General features: G+C 40.0%; 1 protein-coding gene and 1 long non-coding RNA gene across 5 annotated transcripts in view; one reads left to right on the top strand and one right to left on the bottom strand.

The window, feature by feature from the left end:
• Positions 1–7,067, top strand: part of CDYL (chromodomain Y like) — a 105,657-nt gene extending 98,590 nt beyond the window's left edge. For both annotated transcript variants that reach the window (XM_085051979.1, XM_085051980.1), the window contains 2 exons: positions 3,928–4,071; positions 5,134–7,067. In XM_085051979.1, coding sequence (XP_084908105.1) covers positions 3,928–4,071; positions 5,134–5,292 — 303 coding nt within the window. In that variant the 3' untranslated portion in view covers positions 5,293–7,067. The remainder of the gene's footprint in view (positions 1–3,927; positions 4,072–5,133) is intronic.
• Positions 605–12,814, bottom strand: LOC146441560 (uncharacterized). Of its 3 annotated transcripts, none has more exons than XR_014849961.1 (3): positions 10,431–12,814; positions 9,993–10,081; positions 605–4,157 (listed from the first exon to the last, which is right to left on the bottom strand). It is a non-coding gene; the product is annotated as an uncharacterized LOC146441560 (long non-coding RNA). The 3 variants fall into 3 exon arrangements; XR_014849962.1 differs by having other exon boundaries at positions 605–4,154; XR_014849960.1 differs by having other exon boundaries at positions 605–10,081.
• Positions 12,815–22,102: the final 9,288 nt, after the last annotated feature.

Below are 22,102 nucleotides of genomic sequence, written 5' to 3'. Positions count from 1 at the left end.
GCTCCATGCTCTTAAAACTTATTTTTCACCTGCATGCACGGAACAGAAAGCAGGCACGGGATTTAAACCCACCTTTGACCCTGATGGTGTCAGAAGGGTGATGTCCTGTGTACCAAGACACTTCTGCCCTGCTGCTGCCTTGTGAGGATCAGCCACAGGTGTCTTGCATTCAGCACAGCACCAGAGTGTGATGCTCAGTGTCACCACACAGCAGAGCGCTGTGGCAGCAGCCAGTAGCAGTCTTATGCCAGGATGCAAAATAAATATTTTTGGCTTCCATGCACTCCTAAGAAAAAGCTGTTTAAGAATCCCTTACCTATCTTATTTTCATGTTGCTTAGTGTTTTTTCATGCTGTGTTCCTTGAAAACTTAAACCTATGTACCATTCTGATTTGGAGAGTATGAAACAAGTGCTTCTAGCTACACCTGTTTTTCTAAAATTGCTGTTTATTACAAAAGCCATTTTTTTCCCCTGTGGGTACTTACTGATTTAAAAGTATACATTTCAGTATATTCTAACACCAGTTTTAAAAGGTCTAATAGCTAATTGTGTCGTAGCTGGATTTAGTTATTAGAAGAGAACAGAAAAAGTAACTGAAATAGATTAACGGTTATAAGAGTATCTTTAATATCTTAGCATGTTTCAAACTACTGATTGTTCCTTTCCCTTTTTATTTGGCCATCCATCCATTCATCCATCCATTCCATCCATCCTTGTCCTTTAAAGACTTGTGGTTGTTACTTTTCATTTCTTTAGAAGTTGTACAAAAAACACAAGAAGCTCTTCCCTAGTGTACTCTTTCATGTGTGTTTGTGAATGCTCTCATTCTTTAATATATTTAAATTGAAAACTTCCAGTGGTAACAATTCCATAATGATCAGTGCAAAAGGGGGAAAAAATCCACTGTTTTCGTACTATCCTTGACTCTCTGCAGCATAGCAGTGTCTCTGTGGGATGAAGCTGAACTTCACTCAGCAGATTTCATTAAATATGTTCAGAATCCATACTGAAGGCTTTGATAAAAAAGCATGGTTTTGCCTGTAAAAAGAGAGAGAGAAGTCAGCAGGAAGATGTTATTAATGAAATGCTAAACATCCAGGGGGGAAAAATGTACAGAACAAAGAATTTAAGCCCCTGTGTGCATCATAACATTTTCTACAAATGTATCAATTCAGCAGTAGTAGTCCCACCCTCATAAGTCAGACTTAAAATGCAATGTTGTTAGCTGCAGCTGAGTAAAAATCTTCCATTGCAAGGTTGCTGGCAACATCTTCCATGTGGGATCAGTCACCTTCTGTGGGTGAGCAGGTCTGTCACTGGACAGTTTTTTTTCCCCACAAACATTTTCAACTGTGGGCTTATTACAGGAAATTTAAAGCCCAAACCTTAGGATTCAAAACTTATACCATCTTGGAAATACCAAGTTGTTTAGAACTGTTCTTAAACTTGGCTTTTGAATTTTGAAAATAACCTGTAACAGACATTAAGGTGATGTCTGTATGGGGAGATGGTACTGTGTGTTTGCTGTGGAGTTCTTGCTCTGGTTCTCTGGTCCTAGATATAAAGCGCAGGAGGCTGTGTGATCAAACATCACACACTGGGTTTCCCTGCCAGTCCCCAGCATGCTTGGCAGTATTTCCTAGGCTTTTCTGTCAGTCATGAGGGATCCACGTTTCCATAGTGCCTGTAGCCCCCATCACAGCCAGGGTCTGGGGTGGTTCACAGGCCAGCTGCCTCCTGATCACAGTGCAAGCAAGCTGAGATGCTCCATGGCCCCTGGTGCCTGTGGACTTGCACAAAAGGAACCTGGTGAGCCTCTAAGAGAGTCCTGAGGTCCCAGTGAAGTTCCTCTGTGGAAGGAGACAGAGTAGAAAATGAAGGTTGCTAATGAGATTCTTACTGAAATATTACTGAAATATTTTTATCATCCTTATTTCTATTGCTGTAGTATATTTCTTGAAAAGTAACCTCCAGGTGTGTTAATTTTTGCAGCAGGTACAAGGCATGATTATGATTAAAGCTTGTTTAGCAGTTGGTCTCCAGCACATGTTGTGTATAGATCAAAAGCAAAGATGGCAGAGAAAGACATTTCCCTTCAAAAACCTGTCAAGTGAGAACTTTATTGGGAATGCTCATTTCATGTGAGATTTTCTGCTAATACTGTGTTACAGCTGGCAGAAGTAAGATAACTGCACCATTCTCACTTCTGGTGTTTCGTGTTTGGGAGAACTCAGCAGTTGCCATTAAGTTTTAGGAAAAAAAAAGGCATTTCTAGAATTTATTTTTCTCTTTGCAAAAAAACATGTGAATAATATGTAGACCTGACCACCTGGCTTAAATGTTTACCTTTTCTAACTGCTAGTTAGATGGACTTCACATTTTGATCTTTCATAGAAATGTTAAGTGTTTTTTAAATTATTTTGGAAGAATGTTTTTCCCCTTCTGCACAGGAAAAAGGATTCCTGTTTCAGACAACTGTGTGTACATCACTCATTTTTAGCTAGTATTTCAGGTTATTTTTATTCACATACATTCTGGAAAACAAGAATGAATGGTTAATGAACCTAGTATTGATTTTGCATTCACAGAAGGTAGAATTGTAGGGTATAGAATTTGATCATAGTGCAAGAGATTTGGGTTTTTATAAATTAGTATATGTGAATCACAGCTTTCCATAGTAACTGAGAGATGTGCTGATGGTAAAATCAAAGTAAGGTATGGTAGGAAACTGTTTGGGCTTTTTTTCTCATATTCCCAATGGACTGGCAGTGAGGAAGCAAACTGCCAGTGGAACTCAAACTTTGTATTTCATTACAAAGAACAAATAAGAGACTGCAGAGTTTTCAAATGGCTTCGTGTGTAAAATGGCAATACCAGGAACAAAGTATCCACAGTAAATAATTAATTATTTATTACGTTAATAATTAATTATTTGAGATCCTTAACTGAAAGTTGCTGAAATAATTACCAAAATTTCCATTATTGGAAAACATTTAAAAACTCAGAATTGTGCCCTCAGAAATGTTACACCTGTGTTTTAGAACAGCTTTATTTCCTATATTTCAAGAGTCCAGTAATGGGCTTGTCATATTTTTCAGTGGAAATAAGTTATTAAGAAACAATAAAACTGATTTTTTTAAGATTTTTTTTTTTTTAAGTTGACTGTTACTCTTCTATTTCCACTGGCTGTTTCTATGCAGTTGTCACTGCAAACAAAGTTTAACTACATAAGAAACTTCACTAAAGATAGAATTAAAGTGGTTGTAGGACAAAGCTTTAATGGGGAAATTGGTAAATAGTGAAGTGCATGGTAATTACAAATCAAAAACAGAGAACTAGAGAGAGCATTTTGTTACATAGAGTGTCGTACTTGATTCTGTACCTTTAAACTATGTGCAAAATCTTTTAAATGCTGTTATTTTGTAATAAGACTGCTATATCAAATTCTGAATGGATTTATCAGTTCAATATTGGACTCTTGAAGAAAATGTAAATGTTTATTTTCTATGAATTTGGTCAGAAATTGGAATACATTATTATAAAGGACAAGCCGATGTATTCATTGTTTTACAGATTTGGAGGCATTGTAACTTATTCCCACGTATACAGATAACCAAGTCAGAAGTACTGCAAGAAAGACAGAGCTAACAAACATTCATGGCTAGGAAATGACGAAAGACCTTTTCACATTTAACCCTTAACCATAGACCTCCATAGTTCAATAACCACTGAGCTAGTACTGGTAAACAACATGGATCAACCAGCTGTAGGCCAGTATTTTTCTTTTTTCAATTGAAACTTGGAAGAGCTATAATAAAACTATTTCAATCAGTGCAGGCATTTTTCTTATTTGTTTTGAACATTTTTCCTTTGATGAGTTTTGTCTCATTACATTTCATACCAGAAGTAACTTTTTATCCCTTCAGGCCAATGAAATGTTGTTCAGTGGAAGGAAGTTGACGGCGCAGGAAGCTTGTGCCAAAGGACTCGTCTCCCAGGTGTTCTGGCCAGGAACATTCACACAGGAAGTAATGGTTCGAATTAAAGAACTTGTCACATGTAATTCAGTTGTAAGTTTCTTTTATCTTCTTGTATTTTTATGATTAGATGAATAAGAATTAATCTAAGTAGTATTAGACTGCATCTTTTTGTCCTTCTAGGAAAAGAAAGGGCTTTTTCATGAACAAGAACTGCATTATAGTACAGCAATGTTTTTTGACAGATTTTTATGTGTCTTTCTGGTTTGGGGTATTTTAGTATTCTTTTTAAAGTTTCTATCTGACTCAACTACCATGTACTGTTGCATATGATAAGGGACAAACAAGCATTGGATTTTTGTAATATAATTTGTTATTAACATAGTTGCTGAAGTCCAACTTATTCTAATCAACAATATAAACAGTTGCCCTACCATCTGCACAGAAACACAGGAATCTTGAGTTAGCTTGAGTTGTAATTTGAATTACCAGGGAAACAAATACAGTCTTTGACATTATGCTGGACCTAGTTTTCTGAGTAACACCTAGTGGTTGTGTGCACTCCTTTCAGTTGCACAAGATAGCATTAAGTAGTGGTAATTTCAGCTTTCTTAACAAGAAAAAGTGCAGTGCAAATTAAATGCTCTGTGCATTAGAAATTTTGGATTTTAAAAGCAAATTACTCTTTTTTCTAAACAGAAAAAGCAAATGAGATTTTTCAGTGTATTTTAAGTGCTCAAGAAGTCAAAATCTGCCCAGTTATTAGATGAGTTCTGGATAATAGAGTTATTATTAGCCTTCACCAATATGGACTCGCGCTTTTCTGTAATTATAATAGCATATATGCACACACACACACACACACACACATATATATAGTCACACTTATTTTATGATTTTCATTATTTTCACACTTTCGTGCACTTCTAAATTGTGCTGGTATAAGGTAAAGGAAACTTGGTGTGATGCTACAAGAAATATGATTTTGAAAAACATTTCTTACAGTCATAGTATGTCCATGACTTGATAAGCTTGAGTTCATAATCAGCTCCAGGATTTGTCCATATAAACCAGTTGTATACCAATATAAGTGCATGTTGTGCTCAGTTCTCTGGCAATGCTAACTCAGCTCCCCCTTTTTTATTTTTGGCCTAGGTACTTGAAGAATCCAAAGCTTTAGTACGTAACATCATGAAGGTGGACTTGGAACAAGCAAATGAAAAGGAGTGTGAAGTTCTGAAGAAAATCTGGGGCTCAGCACAAGGGATGGACTCAATGTTAAAATACCTGCAGAACAGAATTGATGAATTCTGATGAGATGCCCATTGACACTGGAATTGTATTTCTTGGACATCAGGGCAAGCAAAAGATGCCCATTTAAAAAAAACCTTATATAAACTAACCCCTTGCTCAGCTTGGGAACAGGAGTGGACACACACACCCCCTCCCCTTTTATTGTCAAGGGGTTTAAAAGTACTGTATCACTTAAATTTGAACAAAACTCCTTTCTCCCTGATTGTTACATGCAGATATATACATACACAAGTGTATGTGTGTGCATATATCTATATATGTCTTTTATATATATATATAAATGTAATATGTGTGCAAGTGTGTATGTAGACACACACACACAAGCTAAAAAATGATAGAGTGCACTACCAAACATCTCTTTAAAAGCTCTAGTTTTTGTTATCTTCGGCTAGTACTGTATCAAATAGAGAACGAATTAAAAAGTGAATGGTGTTGCATTATTTTCTGTGTGGCAGGGAAGTCTGGAATAATGCTTTTCTTTTTCATGGGAATACAGAATTGAAACGGGTATTAGCCAGCCCTTGCTTTCTCTGCCCAACGAGTCAGCTTAGAGAAAAGGCATTGTCTCAGAAGAAGGTTGAAATACCTCACATAACGGAACATTCTAAAATTTTGGGGCAACTAAACCCTACTATGCTTAAATCACACATATCCCCAAAAAGAGAGTGTGCTCAGGATTAATGCTAAGGAAAACACTCTGTTATTTTTTGGGGGGGAGGTATAGAGGGGTGGGAGGAAGGGGCAGGAAGATGTCTGATTCTTACCCAGATAGCATGAAGAAACCACTGTCTCTTAGGGAAAGGGAATGAGGGAGAGCCAGAGGGAAATGGAAGGGGGAAGGAATAAAAAAAAAAACCAACACAAAAAAGCTTGTTTTGCAGTATTAGTGAATCACTGAATATCTTATGTATGAATATCCTAAGTTATAAGTTAGTTTTAGTGGGTTTTTAAAAAGCCTCTCTCGGTTGGTTGTTCTTGTTTGTTTGGTTCTCTTTTTTTTTTTTTTTTTTTTTTGGTGGGATTTTTTTGTTCTTTTTTTTTGTTTTGTTTCGGTTTTTTGTTTTTTTTTTTTTAAATAACTACATAAGTGCTTCTGTTGCTGGGTGAAAATACTACTTTATATACAGTTTGGGTTTTGTTTTTGGTTCTTTTTTCCTATTTGCTGGTTTAATTGATGTATTACACCAAAAATGCATTTTATGTTCATAAATTTTAGGTTCACTTAGAATATATTATTTAATAAGTTAAAATTCTTTTGGCACACTATTAAGTAAAAAAAAAAAACCTCTTAAAAAAAAACTACCTTATATTAGATGTTTAATGTTCTTTGTCTATGCTTTTTTATTATTTGAAATATACACTATATGCAGTATGGTGTAAAAGAGTGCCCTGTGTAAATAGACCTATTTTGCATTCCTTTCAGGAGTGGTTATTGATTCCTGACTGCAGATATCTATTATTACTTGGGTATCTGTGCTTGCAATCTTATTGAATGTATTATGAAGAATGAAAAAGAAATCAAACCTTATTTTTGTACAGTTTTGAACTTTTTACTTGGAACTGACCCACCTCCCCTTCCCAGTGGAGAGCTGTACAGTGTGTAAATCTGCCTTTACCTTGGATTGGTACAGTATTTTTGCATCTGTGGGACCTACTTCTTTGTTCTAGTAGTTTGAACTATATATAAACTGTACAATCTGTAAAGTTTTTATAGAATAAATATTCAGCTGTGAAAACTGGTTAAATAAAACTAATATTTCTTAACACATTTTAAATGTGGTTCTCTTGTAGAGTTGTCTTTTTCAAAGACATATCCATTCTAATTTTAAAGTAAAAGTTGCTGAAACAGATCTTGTAAATTAGGGGCTTTAATATTTATGTTTTATTTGTTTAAAAAGCTCTTAATTTCCTTCAAATTAAAATCTGAGTATTAATTTAGTGATGCAAATTTTATAGAAGTTTTCTCTTACAGGAGGTAGGATGAAGAAAGAAGACAGAGGGAGTCATTCTACTTTTAATTATTTTGTTAGAGTTTAAACAAATGTTCAGTAAATGTTTCTTTGCAATCTCTCAAAAATAGGTTATTCTCCCTACAGTGGTGGGGGTTAAGTTGGAATTCTGAGGTTGAATTTGATTTTAATGAAAAGGAGAAGAAAATATACAAGTTCTGTAATGTTAACTTGTGGAGTTCAACTCCAATTTCTATAAAAATCCCTTTTCTGGCACCTCTAAGGGCACAATGTTCATATATACACATGTGTATATATCAGCTGGGGGATTATTTATGCTTTCCTTAAACATGAAAGAACTGTTACAGTGAAGATATTTAGAATTAAAGCAGTTGAAGGTACAGGCAATTCAATTGAAAAAATAATTCTACTTCATTAATTTTTTTTGTGTAGCTATCAGTCAGGCTGTTGTGCTGCCTACAGTTTGCATGTGAATAATTTGGTGACTGTTCAAATTCCTTTCTGACTGGAAGAAGTCCTGGAAAAAGTCCTTAATTCAGGCCTCTTCCTATGCACAGTCAGTAACTAATTTGACACTATTAACAAATGATGTTCTCATGTATGAATAATGGACATCTTTTGTCCATACACAGGACTACAGGAATACTGTTTTTTTGAGGAAAATATTGTCCCATTCTTTTCAGTATGGGTCAGTAAATCTCTTCTGATGTGTGTGAAGATCACAGGCAAGTCTAGTTCAGTCTCTGCAAAGCCATAATAGAACAACAACAGAAACATTATAAACCTCTAATAATAAGGAAGAAAACCTGAGAGATCATAAAAGCTGACTTAAGACATTTTTAAATGAATGTTTTCAAGGCTTTTCTTCACCAAAGAGACAGGTCTTTGTCAAGCCTGGTTCATTGCTGATGCTTGCACTGTTCTACATAAATTTGCAGTGTTGCATAGCTTAACTAACCGGAAGCATCAGATTTAGTCTCTGATGACTGAATGCAACCATAGTCACAAAGGTTCTCTCCCAGAAGTAGTGGTACCTCAAAATGGCTCTTCTATGTTAATTTTAGTGTGAATCTGGAGGATTTTGGAGCAGCACAAATTGTTAAACCCAGGTGCAATGCAAGAATAGAGAAACAGTAGCTTTCTAAATGACACCTGAGAGAACTTCTATAGGGTTTTAGGTTTTTTTAAACCAAAAGTTTCCTGGTTTTTCCTTCTTCAGGCATGAAGGCAAATCTGGTTGGGTGCTGTGTGTCTAGTCAAGGGCTAGTAGAATTAGGACTAATGTATTGGAATATAAAATGCAAGTAGTTTTCGCCTTGCTCATTCCTGATCCCTGCATTTCCTGTCAAGACTATGTGTTACCCTGACTGCACCACTGCTACACAATTTGCTTAATTCCTTATGGAGCACAGAGAGAATCTGTGGGGCAACTGGCTATGTTGGTGCTGAAATTTAAAAGTAGCACAGGAGCCTTGAAAATGCAGGGTAGGAGTCTCTCTCCATGACACTCATGTTTTCTTTCTGAAATAGGAACAGCCCAGGCACTACCCAAACTGACAAGCATTGGCCACTGGACTGCACTAAACTCTAAAGCTTTCCCCATGGAAGTTCTATTACATTCAAGTTTATTTTTGGAAGTAAATAACAGAACTTTCCTCCTGATGAGGAAATAGCAGCAGAGACCCATGATCTGAATGTACTCAGCCATTTGAAAGCCACCTGTGTGCACTCAGTCCCACCTTCTGCTGGTGCATTACTTTGAGCAAAAATAGAAAGCAGAGCAGGGTCGTAACTCTGGGTAAGCTAATCTACAACAAAAAGTATTTTGGGGTATTCTGAAGATTTAGACCTGCCTGTAGATTTTTAATTTGTTCCAGCTTCCTAATTTGCATGAATCCAGGATTTGAAGCAGTTTGCCTGAGCAAGTCCTCTGCTGGATTGACAATATTGCTAAAAGGCACTTCTCTGTACGTCAGAAGCTGCACCATTATCGTTCTGGAATAAAGGTTCAGGGGAATTAAATTATCTGTTTAGGTGAGATTAATTTCTTAAAATCAGGGATGCTTGAAAGAAATAGAAAAAACACATAATACTGAGCTATAAATTGTTTAACTTTACACTGATACAGTTCATCCTTTACCCAAACAGTGGATAAAGTAAGACTTCAACCAGCTAGGGAATGAGGCAGCAAGCAAAACATTTCTGGCCAAATGGACAGGAAAACCTGCCTTCAATAAATGGAGACAGTACTCCACCTAGGTTTGGTGATGGAAGTTAAGGCACTTTCACATTCATCTGGGGCATGACAAATGTGCTTCTGAGAGTATGAGGAGAGAGTGGGAGGGAGGAAATGCCTCAACCCAATTACAGTTTGCCACATGATTTTCCATCCTAAGGAACTGCCGGTAGCTGTCAACAGACTGTTAGAGAGCTCGCAGCAGAGTTGGAGTTCGCAGCCTTCAGCCATGCAGCACAGGAGCTCAGCTCTACTGGAGATGGCACATGCTAAATTTGCCTTTCCAAGGAAAGAAGTTTCTAGAAGGAGAGTACCTGTATAGCACAAGATCACCATGGTCCTGCCTTGTAGTGCCCCTCAGATTTCTCCAGAAAATACTTTGCTCACAGGTCTCTGTTTTCTTTCCCTACTTGGGAGGGATATGACTGACAAAGTCCTGCACCAAGCTTCCTAACAAACAAACCCCAAATAAAATTATCTTTCTAGGTGCTCACAGGATGAAAAGTGGTTTGATGGGCGAAGATATTGAAGTGTAATGCAAAACGAGAAGATGGTGATGAAATTCCAGTCCTCCTCATCCTTCCTGCACAGGGAAAAATACAACAGGTAAGCGGAATTAAAAACCACAAAAAAAACCCAAAAACATAGGAAGTAAAAGGAGCTACAGGAAGAAGCAAAGGAGTGGCAGCTATTCCCCCTTAGGTTCTCATTCTTATTGTGCTCAATTCTGGAAGAGCTACAATTGGCAAGAGCACCAGGTGGACATTCCACACAGTCTGGAGGACATTACCAGGACCTACGTCTAAATTCAGATTTTGAGTCCCAGGCCCTGGTCCTCATAGGAGACTTCAACTACCCTGATTCCATCTGGAAGGACAGCAGAGACAAGGAAAGGCTCAGGCAGGATCTCATCAATGTCAATAACCACCCACCAGGCAGTGCAAAGGATGGAGCCAGACTCTTTCCAGTGGTGCCCTGTGACAGCAGGCACACTGAAACACAGGAGGCTCCCTCTGAACAGCAGGAAGCACTTTCTGAATGTCAAGCTGATTGAGCCACTGGCACAGGTTGCCTAGAGGGGCTGTGGAGTCTCCATCCTGGTAACTCAAGCTTCTGGAGGTACTCAGACTTCTGAATGTGGTCCTGGGCAGACAGCTCAGGGTGGTCCTGCTTGAGCAGGGATGGGTGGCACCAGATGATTGCCAGAGGTACTTTCCAACTTCTGCCATTTTGTGAAAGAACCAAACATCAACTTGCATTAATTTTCCAACTCTCCAGGCATCATCACAAACTCCCTCTCTGGCTTGGACTGCAGGGTCATCAAGGTCCTCAAGCTCTGCAACACTGCAGGCTTTAGTCTTTGAGAACCCAACATCTGCTGGATGAAACCAAACTACCCTGAACAGGCATAAGTACAGCTCAGCTCATGGGAGTGAGCTCAACACATTTCAGATAAAATGGGTCATCTTTTACCCTGCCTTGAAAAAGCATAAAGAAAACTTATTAATTCAAAGAAAAAAAAACTAACTTCTTCTAGGATAAACAGGATTGCAATACTTAACAAAAACAAATCCATTCCTTACACCTGAAACATTGCTTTGGCCTCAGCAGCTCCTTAAAATTTTGCTTTTTCTTCCAAGTTCTGCCTCAGTCAATGAAGCTGAACAGTTACCCAGCCATGGCAGTCATGCTGAAGGAGATCCACACAGACTACCCAAGAGGACAGCAGGCAGTGTGAGCATTTAGGGCCACTGCAACACATCTGTACCATGTTGTCTGGGTATAACTTACTAAACACACATGACAGAGCAACTGTGTAATTCTGCAGGGTGAGAAGTCAACTCATAATGCTCTAATCAACCAGTATTTCCTAGATGCTGCTTTCCAAGAGTCATAACCCTCTCCAGCTACATATTCTGACTGCCAGACAAAACTGTACCACTTGTCTCAGTAGGGAAAGGCACTCACTGAAGCCACCCCCAAAGCCATGTGCTGAGTAAACCAGCTGCTGACAATAGCAACTTTTGTGAAATGCAGATGCTGCTCCCTACAAATACAAAGTTTCTGGAATTCACTGAGCTTGCCATGTTGGGCTGAGGTCTTTAACCAAACTATTACTTAAAAAACCCAAACAAGCCTAAAACCACCTGCTGTGCCAGGAATAACCAAAGCAAACACTTCTACAGGAATCATGCTTGCACTATGCGATGTAAAGTAAAAAAGACAAAAAATAGTTTTCTTTCCGTGTTCAAATGTTAAAAGATGTAATATGCCCATATTTGTTTCCTTCTCTCTTATGTGCACACATACCCACCTCTCTGGCTTTATGCTCAGAAAGATTGGTGGGGATTTAAGCTGGAAACTTGGTGAACCCAGAACTTACATGCTGGAAGCATTACTTTGGATGCTAAATAACGGTTAACAAAATTAAAACAGTGCAAAGCTGGGAGTTCCTAAACTGAATAACCCCCTGAATCAAAGGGATAAGAAAACAAAGGGAAGCCACCGTGGCCACTAGAAGGTTTCTGCTTGGCTCTTGTTAGGCTTCTCAGAACCAATCGTGTGTAAGTTAGTCTGCAGATTTAACTTTGTTATCTCAAGAGCTGGGCTGTAATACCCACAGAAGTATTTCTGAACACAGTATTATGCTGTGTCTAAGAATAATTGAAGTCACACTTTCATTTGTTAATGTTTCTGAAGGAATTATGTGTTGGCAGAAAATTGCATTCTGGATGGAGATGAAACAAGTCCCTGCATCCAAGGGAAGAGAAAGGAAAAGGTCAGGTCTTGACATCAATTTTCTTGAGGAAAAATAAACCATAACAGCCAGTCTGATGGAGGAACCAGGGGCAACAATTCAATTCCATAATCTTGGATGTTTTGGATAATCTCTTTCCACTCATAAGAACTGGTTTATTTTCCCCTAGAATCATATACATCTGAAGTAATTGTTATTAGTCCACGAGGCAGCAGAATTGGTTCCAATGCCTTCAACAGAAGAGCTTTGCAAATTGGTAATCTTAATGATGTAAAGCAGGAAATTGGGAGATCTCTTAACAGCCCTCTCTCAGAATAAACTCTTAAAAAATAATTCAGATCCCTGATCATTCTGAAAGGTCCTGGCACAAGAAGATAGGTTACTGCATTTAATACTTACAAAAAAGTACAGCTACAGGGTCTACAGTTCAGGTTCCCCTACAATGGATACCCCCATGGTCACACCAACCATTCAGATGAAGGCAAATGTACGTTTTTACATTTACTCAATTCTTTTACATTCTGCTACAGGTTTAGACATCATAGCTCAGCAAACAGATTTTCAGACATTGAACAGTTTAAACATAATTGGTTAAAAACATAGTTTTCAATGAGAAAAAGTTGTAAATTCACAAGAATTTAGTAGAAAAAAGTCCTTCACCTGGGGGGTGGTTTCGCACTGGAACAGGGTTCCCAGGGCAGTGGTCACAGCACCAGCCTGACAGAGCTCAGGGAGTGTTTGGACAATGCTCTCAGGCAAAAGGGTCATTCTTGAATGGTGCTGTGCAGGGCTAGGAGTTGAACTTTGTGATCCTTTGGGTCCCTTCCAACTCAGCATAGTCTGTGATTCTATGACTCTAAGCAATACAGCAGTGTGTAGTGCTAATGTATATAAAATAATTAAACTAATGAGTCATATAAAAATTGTCCAGAAGTTCCAGAGAGGGATTGATCAGCTGAAAATAAGTGAGACTTCAGAAATCCTCAGCAGAGTTTTGTATCCTAAGAAGTTGGTTTGAACACAGGAAGTTCCCTGATGGACAATAGCTGGCCAGCAATACACAATAACCTGATGCACCACCATTATTTCCCCATCTCCGACTTTCCTAGAGCTCCCATAGGTTCATCCCGATGCAGAAGAGCAGCTGTAACCCAAGAGCTGCAGCACCAACAGCGAGGAGCCAGAGGTGTGTTATCACCGAGGCACAGCAGCCCAGCAGCACAAAGCACCAGGGAGATAAGCGCTGGATTTCCCCTCTCAGAGCCCCACCTCAAACTGAAACCACTTGCATGGACAAAGGGGAATCAGAGCATCCCACCCTGAATCCACACCTAAAGCAGGACAGAGGCATGGCTCCTCCACAGGGATGACAGCTGAGATTAAGGATCTTCTACAGCTGTTTTTCCTGTCGTGTACAGCAGGAGCTCTGTTTGAGGAGCTGCAAAGGCTGCTGCCACACTTGACCCTGTGAATCACTGATGATAAAAGAGCAGAGTGCAGCACTGCTCGAGTCACAGCCTTGCCTGCTTTCCCCACCAGATCAAGGCACTATCAACACCTCACAGGCTTGATCCCAGCAACACAAAACTGCACCTTGCAGTGTGCTCTCCCTGATAGCTAAAGCCATCCACACTTACACCCCAGACTTGGAAAGGCGTTATCCAGGAGCCTGACTGAAGAAGTGGCTTATTCCTTCTGGACACTGTGGAGCCAGAGGCAAGAGCACAGTAAACAGTGTCCTACCCAAGGCACCCTCAGACCACAGCACTAGCAGCCCAAAGGCTGCTGGGAGGCCAGCATCTGGTGCCAGCTCTTTATTTTTTGATTTATGTTTTGTGGAGGGGCATCAAAATACTTTGAAAGTGCTCACTGACCAATTGCCACAGGAACAGTGAGGTCATAAATTAGCAATAATGCAAATGCCAAAGCCTCTCAGTCTTCAAATTCAAAATATATCTAGAAATCCTGTGCTAAATTATAAAATTAAAAGCCCAGAGCACTGTGGGTCTCCTGGCAGCAAGACCTGGCTTTGTAGGTTGGGGGATTTGATCCTGTGGAGTGACACTCTGGCTTGTTGCTGCCTCTGATAGGATTACATTTATCAGGGAGCTGGAGAGCCTCTGAGACTCTGTGTCTCTGTGGGAACACCTAAGGGGCAAATCAGGGTCTCCTCAGAACTGACAGGAAAATTTAAGACTTCCTCAGAGAAGAAAAGAAGCAAAGCAGAAGAAATCCGAGGGAAGAAGTGGAACTATTCCTAACAATCACGATAATTGCAGTTTTGTAAGTTAGGCTGGCTGGGTGCCCAGAGTGGGTAAAAAATCCCCAAACCAGCTTAACTGACAAGCATATAGCCATTTGCACAGCCCTGCAGCAAAACAAAATGACCTCCAACTTTTCAAAAATCTTTGCTATAGATTTTCCCTCACACCTACTTTTTTCATTTGAGTGAATTAATGGACCTAGAGTTTAAGACAGTAGTGAAGTTTGATATTTCTGACAGTAACCATGAGATTTAGACACATAACTGTCAGTAAAAGCAAACAGGAAATAAATCTTGCTTAAATTTTTAAAATCCCTTATTTAAAATATGTTTATGGTACACAATCCAACTACACACACACACAATGCATAACATTCAGTAGTCAAACATATATTCTGCATGGATAACTTACCCAATGAGTTTACAGGGTTTTGCCCATCGTAAGAACTGTAGCCACATTTTTGTCTCTAATGTTCTTTTTTTAATGGTTTCACTAACAAGTCACCCAACTACCTTTGCACCATGACAACTTTACTCAGTGTCATCCCTGTGCCACAATGACCTGCCACTGTCTCAGTACCATTGCTGAATTCAACACTTGTGAAAATAAGAAATGTTCACAAACTGCAGACCAAGGCCTCCTGGAACAGCTTCAGAAGCTTCACTTTAAAGATTCTTGGTGCAATATTATATATGATGGGGAAACTTTCAGGAGAAATTTCAGGAACTCTAGAGGTAGACATCAGGAAACAACCTTGATATCCTCTGTGGTAAACCAAAAGCTTTTTTTTTTTTTAAACAGAAGGCAGAACAGTGAAATTATTTTGGACAGTTATTTGATCTGCACAGGCTTTTCCTGCCTTGAAAGGGTTAATCCAAACAGAACTTTTCTTTCTTTAGCAGTGACTACCCATCCCCTGACTGAATCATACAAAATACAGAATTATAAGAAATGGTGTCCCTCAGGTTTACTGAGGGAAGAGGCAGGAGTCACATGAATCAGGAACCCTGTGAGGCTGGGCACTCTATTCTTCCCCATCTTTCAGATCAGTGCAGTGTCTGCCCACATATTCCACACCCTTCATCCCTCTCTGCTGTGTTGCCTTTGTCCAACCAGCCTTGAAGCAGAACTTCACCAACACTCAGAGCAGCTTTTGACAAGGACATGTAAAACCTTTCCCAGCTGAAGAGGCCAGCAAAATCTGGAAAATCAATATGGGTGCTGGAGGAAGCCTGGCACTCTTCCTGTTTGACCTACCCAGAGCTGCTACTATACAACATCAGAGAAACTAAGACATTTAGGCACCTAATTTCCCACTCACACTGACATAAAGTAGGCCTTGAGCACTGTTGGCTACAATCTGCCCCAAATCATATTTACTGCCTAATTTTAATAAGTTTGTCTTTCCTACTGATAATTTTGTATCAGGAGAGAATAAGCAGTCCCTCAGGATCCTGTTCCCTTTTCCTTGGGCCTTTGTAATATGCTGGTTCCTCAGTCCTTGTTGCCAGCTCCCCAAATGCTCAGAATGACATAAATCACAATTTTATCTAATCTGCATCTTTTCTAATAAAAAGAAAGCCCATTTCTCTCCTAGCATTATGTCAGTATTCATCTTTGAAGTCCCCTGGAGCTGCATCTGGTTCATAGCAGAGTATAAAAATGACTGGAGCACAATCCTTTGGTTGCCTTTATTGAAATCCTTTAGTCTGTTTTGCTGTTATCCATCTTTCCCACAAACCCAACTTGATGCCTGCTCACACAAAGCACAGTGCCCTGGCTCAGGACTCGCTGTTTACGCTGCTCTGGACACGTCTCTTTCCCTGCCCCCCCAGCAGCTCCGTGCTTTATTTATTCTGCTGACTTGTGCCAAATGCTGAAGTCACAGTCTGAGTTTTCAGTTAACTCATATCCCAAGCTCTTTTTCCTATTCTTATTGCCTTTCCTCACAAACATTATCAGGTTTGAATAGCTCAGTCTTTTTCATACCTGCCATATATTTACATAATGGACAACTGTGGTTTATTTTCCTTTGCCCCCTTCCCATGACAACCTGGCAGCTCACAATGCTCCATCCTTGTGGATTTGCATATCACCTGGGATAATCTGGACCTCAGAGTGACATGGGGGTTAAGAAATATGAAGCTTATTTTGGCTCTGTTGTGATTCTGAATCCTAGCAGCCAACTCGCCTCTTTCAAAATGTCATTTTTCAACAAAACCCACAGGCTTTTAGACTCTAATTCATCCCAAAAATACATGCAGATGAACAGGCTCCAGCCAGCTCTCACTTGCCATGAAGCCAACATGCTAATAGAGCTCCATCTTTGCTTTCAAAAACCTCATGACAGGATAATTAACTTAATAGTCCAGACTTCTCTTGGGTCAGCTTCAATTCCCTTCCCAGAAAGCTTTCCCTGGCTCTTGGCAATATCTTGAATATGGTTTTCACTATCTCACACTGTTACTGTTCTTGACAGTCTGTTTCAGGATTTTCCCATGTACCAAGCTTTTCCATCACCAAGGCAAGCCAGATACTCTTGGGAAAGAAGAAGAAAAACAAGGAGTGATGGATCCCCTTGGTAATTCCCAATACCTCCAGAACCTGGTAAAGAGGGCATTATCCTGCTGGCAGCAACACCCTCAGGACATCTACAGGGACACAACCCAACAAGCTGCTTGCTCCACTGCAGTACCATGGGGCAAGGACAACATCCTTCTTTAAAAAGGCCAATCGAGTTTAAAAGCATTGGTTTGGGTGAAACACTTTGCAGTGCATTTCCCTCTTCTCCAGCCTCCCTTTTCTAGCAACAGCAAAATCTTTTGTGCAGCTTTGCTACTCTTCTCCAGGACTTTTTGTTATTTTAAAGGAAGTGTTGGAAGGCAAAGATTGTCTGTTTTTACAGATTAGTACAGCACTTGACATGATGCTGCTGGCAGGCTACAGCATTTCAAGTTCAGGATGAGAACTGGTTAGAAAAGAAGCAAAGTGCTCAGAAGTTGCACCAGTTTGCTCTTAATGTGCTACTGCCCATAGTGAATCCTTCACTGAGACCATCCAGAAAGCTCATTCAGGAAGGGTTTAGACAGCAGCAACAAAGTTTATATCTTCTGCAATAAAACTGACCGTAGTAATTTTGAATTACAGACACAGGGAAACATCTGTGGAGGTCAAAAAGCCAAAAAAAGAGGCAAACTGAAGATTAGTGATGTCAAGAGAAAGTGAAGTCCACAAGAAGCTGCTACTTATTTCCACTTCTAAATGGAAACAAGATTCTCTGAAGAATCTGATTCCAGAAAAATATGCCCTAACTCAGGGTCACACAGAAGAACTCAGAGCTGAGGAGAGTTAACACAGCTCTAGGGGTCACTGTCACCAGGTGATGCCATCCACAGCAGTACTTACTTACAAGCCTGCATGCTTGCAGGTGGATTAACAAAAACATTTAAATACCTTTCATGGGCAATTATCAAGAGGCTTTTTTTATTGACATAGTTGTGCAGGGGCAAGGAACCAAGAGGGTTTATACAACACTGATCAGCTTCTTGATTTTTTTTACTCAGATTCTTGTATTTGTAGAATTTTTCGTAGAACAGGGCAGTATCTCATCTCACTTGATTGTGAATGGAATAAACTCAAACATGCTCAGAGATACTTGCCATTGTAACTTATTTGCTCATTAGGAAGAAAAAACCACAATGTTCTTACCAACTTCAGGACACTGTGGAAGAACCTTGGAGTTCTTTATGCTCAGCAGTCAACCATTTTAACACACTGTTCTCCTGTGACCATGAGATTCTCAGATTGTTTGGAGACAAGTTTGGAGAGAAAGACATCAGAGCCTTATCTTATGTCTGGAAAATACTGCCTATATTTCTAGATTACCTAAAAGATTCAAGGCAAAATTTTTCATGTTTAGTTGATGTCCAAGACCAATTTCTCAATTAATTTTCTTTATCCATTTAGATGTTTTTTGCTGGAATTGAATTCACGTGTAAGAAGGGGGCCACCAGAACACTTTTAGAGTAGTAGCTGTATCATCTGACACACCTTAAGAACCTGAGGTACTTCTGCTGTGTCCTCACAAGCGACAGGGACAAGCATCTATGACATTTTGGACAAATCTGATTCATGAAGCCATTTCTACGCTATTGAAAAAGCTTCAGCCAAACATCCATCAAATGTTACCACTGCAGTTTTCAACCCCTTAACTTTGTTTCCAACCCCCTATTTTGTGTCTTTGAGAAAATGGCAGGTCTCTGAGGGAAATGACTGATCTCTGACTGAAAATTAAAAAACCTAACAAGCACCATCTTGGATGCCATAGAATCCATGAGCTAGACAGGAGAGTGAGGTCTCAGTGCTGAGGGTTTTCTGTCCAGAGGATGGTTGTCAGACTACCCCTCCAGAAGAGAGGGCAGGAACTCCACAGTTTATACTCCCTGGAAAGAAATCCTGCTTGCTCATCTACGCTGGCTGTGGCAACTGCTGGCCAAGGGCCTGGTTGGGCTAGCAGGACACCGAGTGGGTCCCTGCCTACAGCAAAGCCCATTTCCCTGGCTGATTTCTCAGCTTCAGCACAATGAATGGTTTAGAAACAGATGCCAGTGAATCCAGGAGCACTAGAAGTTCCTGAACCAACTCAGTGATGCATACTGGAGTAAAACAAGAAAGAGCTGATCCAGATTATGAAGCACAAAAGCTGCCCTGGATGGGGCAGGCCTACTCTCTGACAGTCATGTTAAAGACATTTTCTTTACAGCTCCCCACCCTAGAGGTCCTTCAGCATATAATTCATTTGATCAAGCCATGAATTAGAGAAGAAGCAGAGACAACAGCACCTGGATCTAAAAAAGTCTCATGTTTGTTGAAACTTAGCAGCAACTCCACTCTTAGCCCCCAGGGAGAAAAAGTCAGCATAGAGTGCCATTCACAAAAGAAACAAATCTATAGAACAAAAATTGGCTTTTCCACCCAGCCTACCAACACCAGTGAAGAGTTTTGCTTAGAGCTGGTGTGCTTTCTTACATGGAAGTGTCATGGCTATGCTCCAAGCTCCCACTTCCACAGGAGCTATATGAGAGGTTCCCACGGTCAACAATACCTTGGGGACTTGAAAGAAATCTACAAGAATTCTTCATTATTTAAAAATGCACTCACTTCTCTTCAAGGAAAGGCAGAAATGAGGAAGGTTCCCATGCAAAGTAACAGGGGTGAGGTTGGGCTGGAAGCCCTTTTGAAGCCACATCTTATATAGCTTCCTGAAAACGTGTTCAATCCTTGCTGAGTCTTGCCCCTCTAAATCTTCGTTGCGAGGCACGGAGCTCTGATTTCACTCTGATTTAATGAGAGGCTTAGTGTCTAAATGTTTTGAGCGTTGCTTGGGGAATAGCAAAGAAAGCCTGGCAGCAAGAAGTAGAGAAAAAGGAAAGAAAAAAATTAGGTCTCTGACCCTTTGAGAAATCAGGGAACCAAAAAAGCATCCTACTGATTCTGCAAAGTTTAAGGGACTTCTATCAACAGGGATCAACACTTGGCTCCTAAACCTCATGTATAATCCCCAAAATAAAGGTCTGGCTGCTTCCCACCAAATGCATAAATTTTTGCCTAGATCACATAGAACTGACATGCTTATAATGGGAGCCATAATTAATAGTGTTTCAGCAAAACAATGCATGGGAATTTAGCAATGTCTCTCTGCTCAACTGAAAGAAAAGTCCTACAGCTAAAAATCCCAGCCTTCCTCTCAGGGAGAACAGAACAATGAATCTTGCTGCAGAGTGACATATTCCAGGCAATTACAAGAGCTTCAGACCTCAAAGCCACACTCTGAGCATGACTGGAACATAAATAGATTAGCAACTGCTAAGGACTGCTCTTCCTCCTGATTCACAAAGCATGTTCCCACTTCGGTTTTGATGCCTTTAATGATGCACAGCCATTCTTTTAATAAGAAAAGGCATTTCACATTTTTATAAATATCCCAAATGCTTCATGTTACCCTTAGTTACCCTTCATCCCTCTGCTCTCTGCAGTGCTGCTGACTAAATGGAGCCACGTTTTTCCAGCACATTACAGTCTTGCCTTAAGCAGAGCAAACCCCATCCCACTTCTTTCTCTTGCATCACCCTCCAGGCAGGTAGAGTAAAGACAGGACTTGTTTTGCCCTGAAGCCCTGGCCAAAACCACCCTGCTCTGATTAGCAGCCTTCAGAAGAAAATGGATGTGGCAAGTGCTGATTCCAGGTCCTAAGGTAAATTCTGTGAACACTAAATGGTAATCTATGCCTCTCTCAGAGTGTTTTGCAAAGCAAGAAGCATCTCTGAGGCTGTTGCATTGAATGGGAAAGTGTCAGGGCAGTACAGAACTGCCGAGCTATTTGCATAAGGTCACCCAGAAATTTGTTGCCAGGGCTACAAAGAAAACCCAGAGGTCTCTACCACAGCTCTTCAGGCACCCTTCTATCTCAAACTGTCTGTCCTCATGTCCTGTCCCACCACGCCTCCCAAAACAAACCCCAAAAACACCACCCAAAAACCTCGACCAATTTTCCACTTCCAGCAGAGCAGGCTGCACTAGAATCCAGAAGAGCACTGTAGTGCTTCACTGTCTCCCAGGTAGTGCAGGTAGCTCACTACTCAGCCAGCTCACTTTTCCACACCTCCCTTCTGAGCAACAGACCAAATGCACTTTGCTGGGCTGGGTATCCAGCATGAAGGCTGTCAATGCCATTGGGGAATTAATTGCCTACAAATAAGCACAACAAATCAGTGGTCTGCTTTTTTAAAGTCTTCAAAACTCTGTAGGAACTGCTGCTTTTTACAAGTATAATCCAAGGGTGCTTACATCATTTTAAAAACTGAATTCACGGAACTTGCAAATCCATACTCTGAATTGCTAAATGCCAGCTATTCCTACTGACCTTTAAGATCAGTGCAGGCACAGAGGTTCCATGTGTCTCAGACTGATTCTGGAGTATTTAACATGCCATCCTGTACAGCAGTACAGACATCAGTGACACCAGGAACACACCACCACCTTCCTGCCAAATCAGTCACAGGTACACAATATTGCATTTAAGCCAATTATGGGAAAACAAATTATACCCAACTACCACAAAGCTTATAAAAATGTGAGCACATTTAAATAATTTTATCAGGCTACATCATTTTGTTTTGATACCAGGAGAGCTAAAGCTGACAAAAAAACCAACACAAGTACCAATGTACCACTTGGTTTTGTGTTTTGCCCTGCAAAAGCTGACCATTTAAATTCTTCATTTTCTTCTATACCAACGAAGAAAACTCTCTTCATAAATAATAATTGGTGTCGTCCAAATGGCAGTGTAGTACCCAGCTCATTAAGGCTTTTATCCCATGCCAAACTAAAAAAACTTTTGAAAATTGCCATGTAATAGCACTAGCTTCCTGTAGAGTCTCAAGATAAAACCTTTTAAAAATGCATACTCCTTCTGGCAGCACTGAATAAGGTTAAAACCTTCAACGGTGACAAAATCAGAAATACTTCTCTTCATGATAAATCAATAAATGTTCTGTTGTTCAATAGTAACCATGTGATAAAA

This window comes from Lichenostomus cassidix, chromosome 2, assembly GCF_008360975.1.
Source record: "Lichenostomus cassidix isolate B80296 chromosome 2, HeHo_3.0, whole genome shotgun sequence".
Taxonomy (NCBI): domain Eukaryota; kingdom Metazoa; phylum Chordata; class Aves; order Passeriformes; family Meliphagidae; genus Lichenostomus; species Lichenostomus cassidix.
The sequence above is the reverse complement of the archived record's forward strand: the minus strand, read 5'-3'. Positions and strand labels throughout refer to the sequence as shown.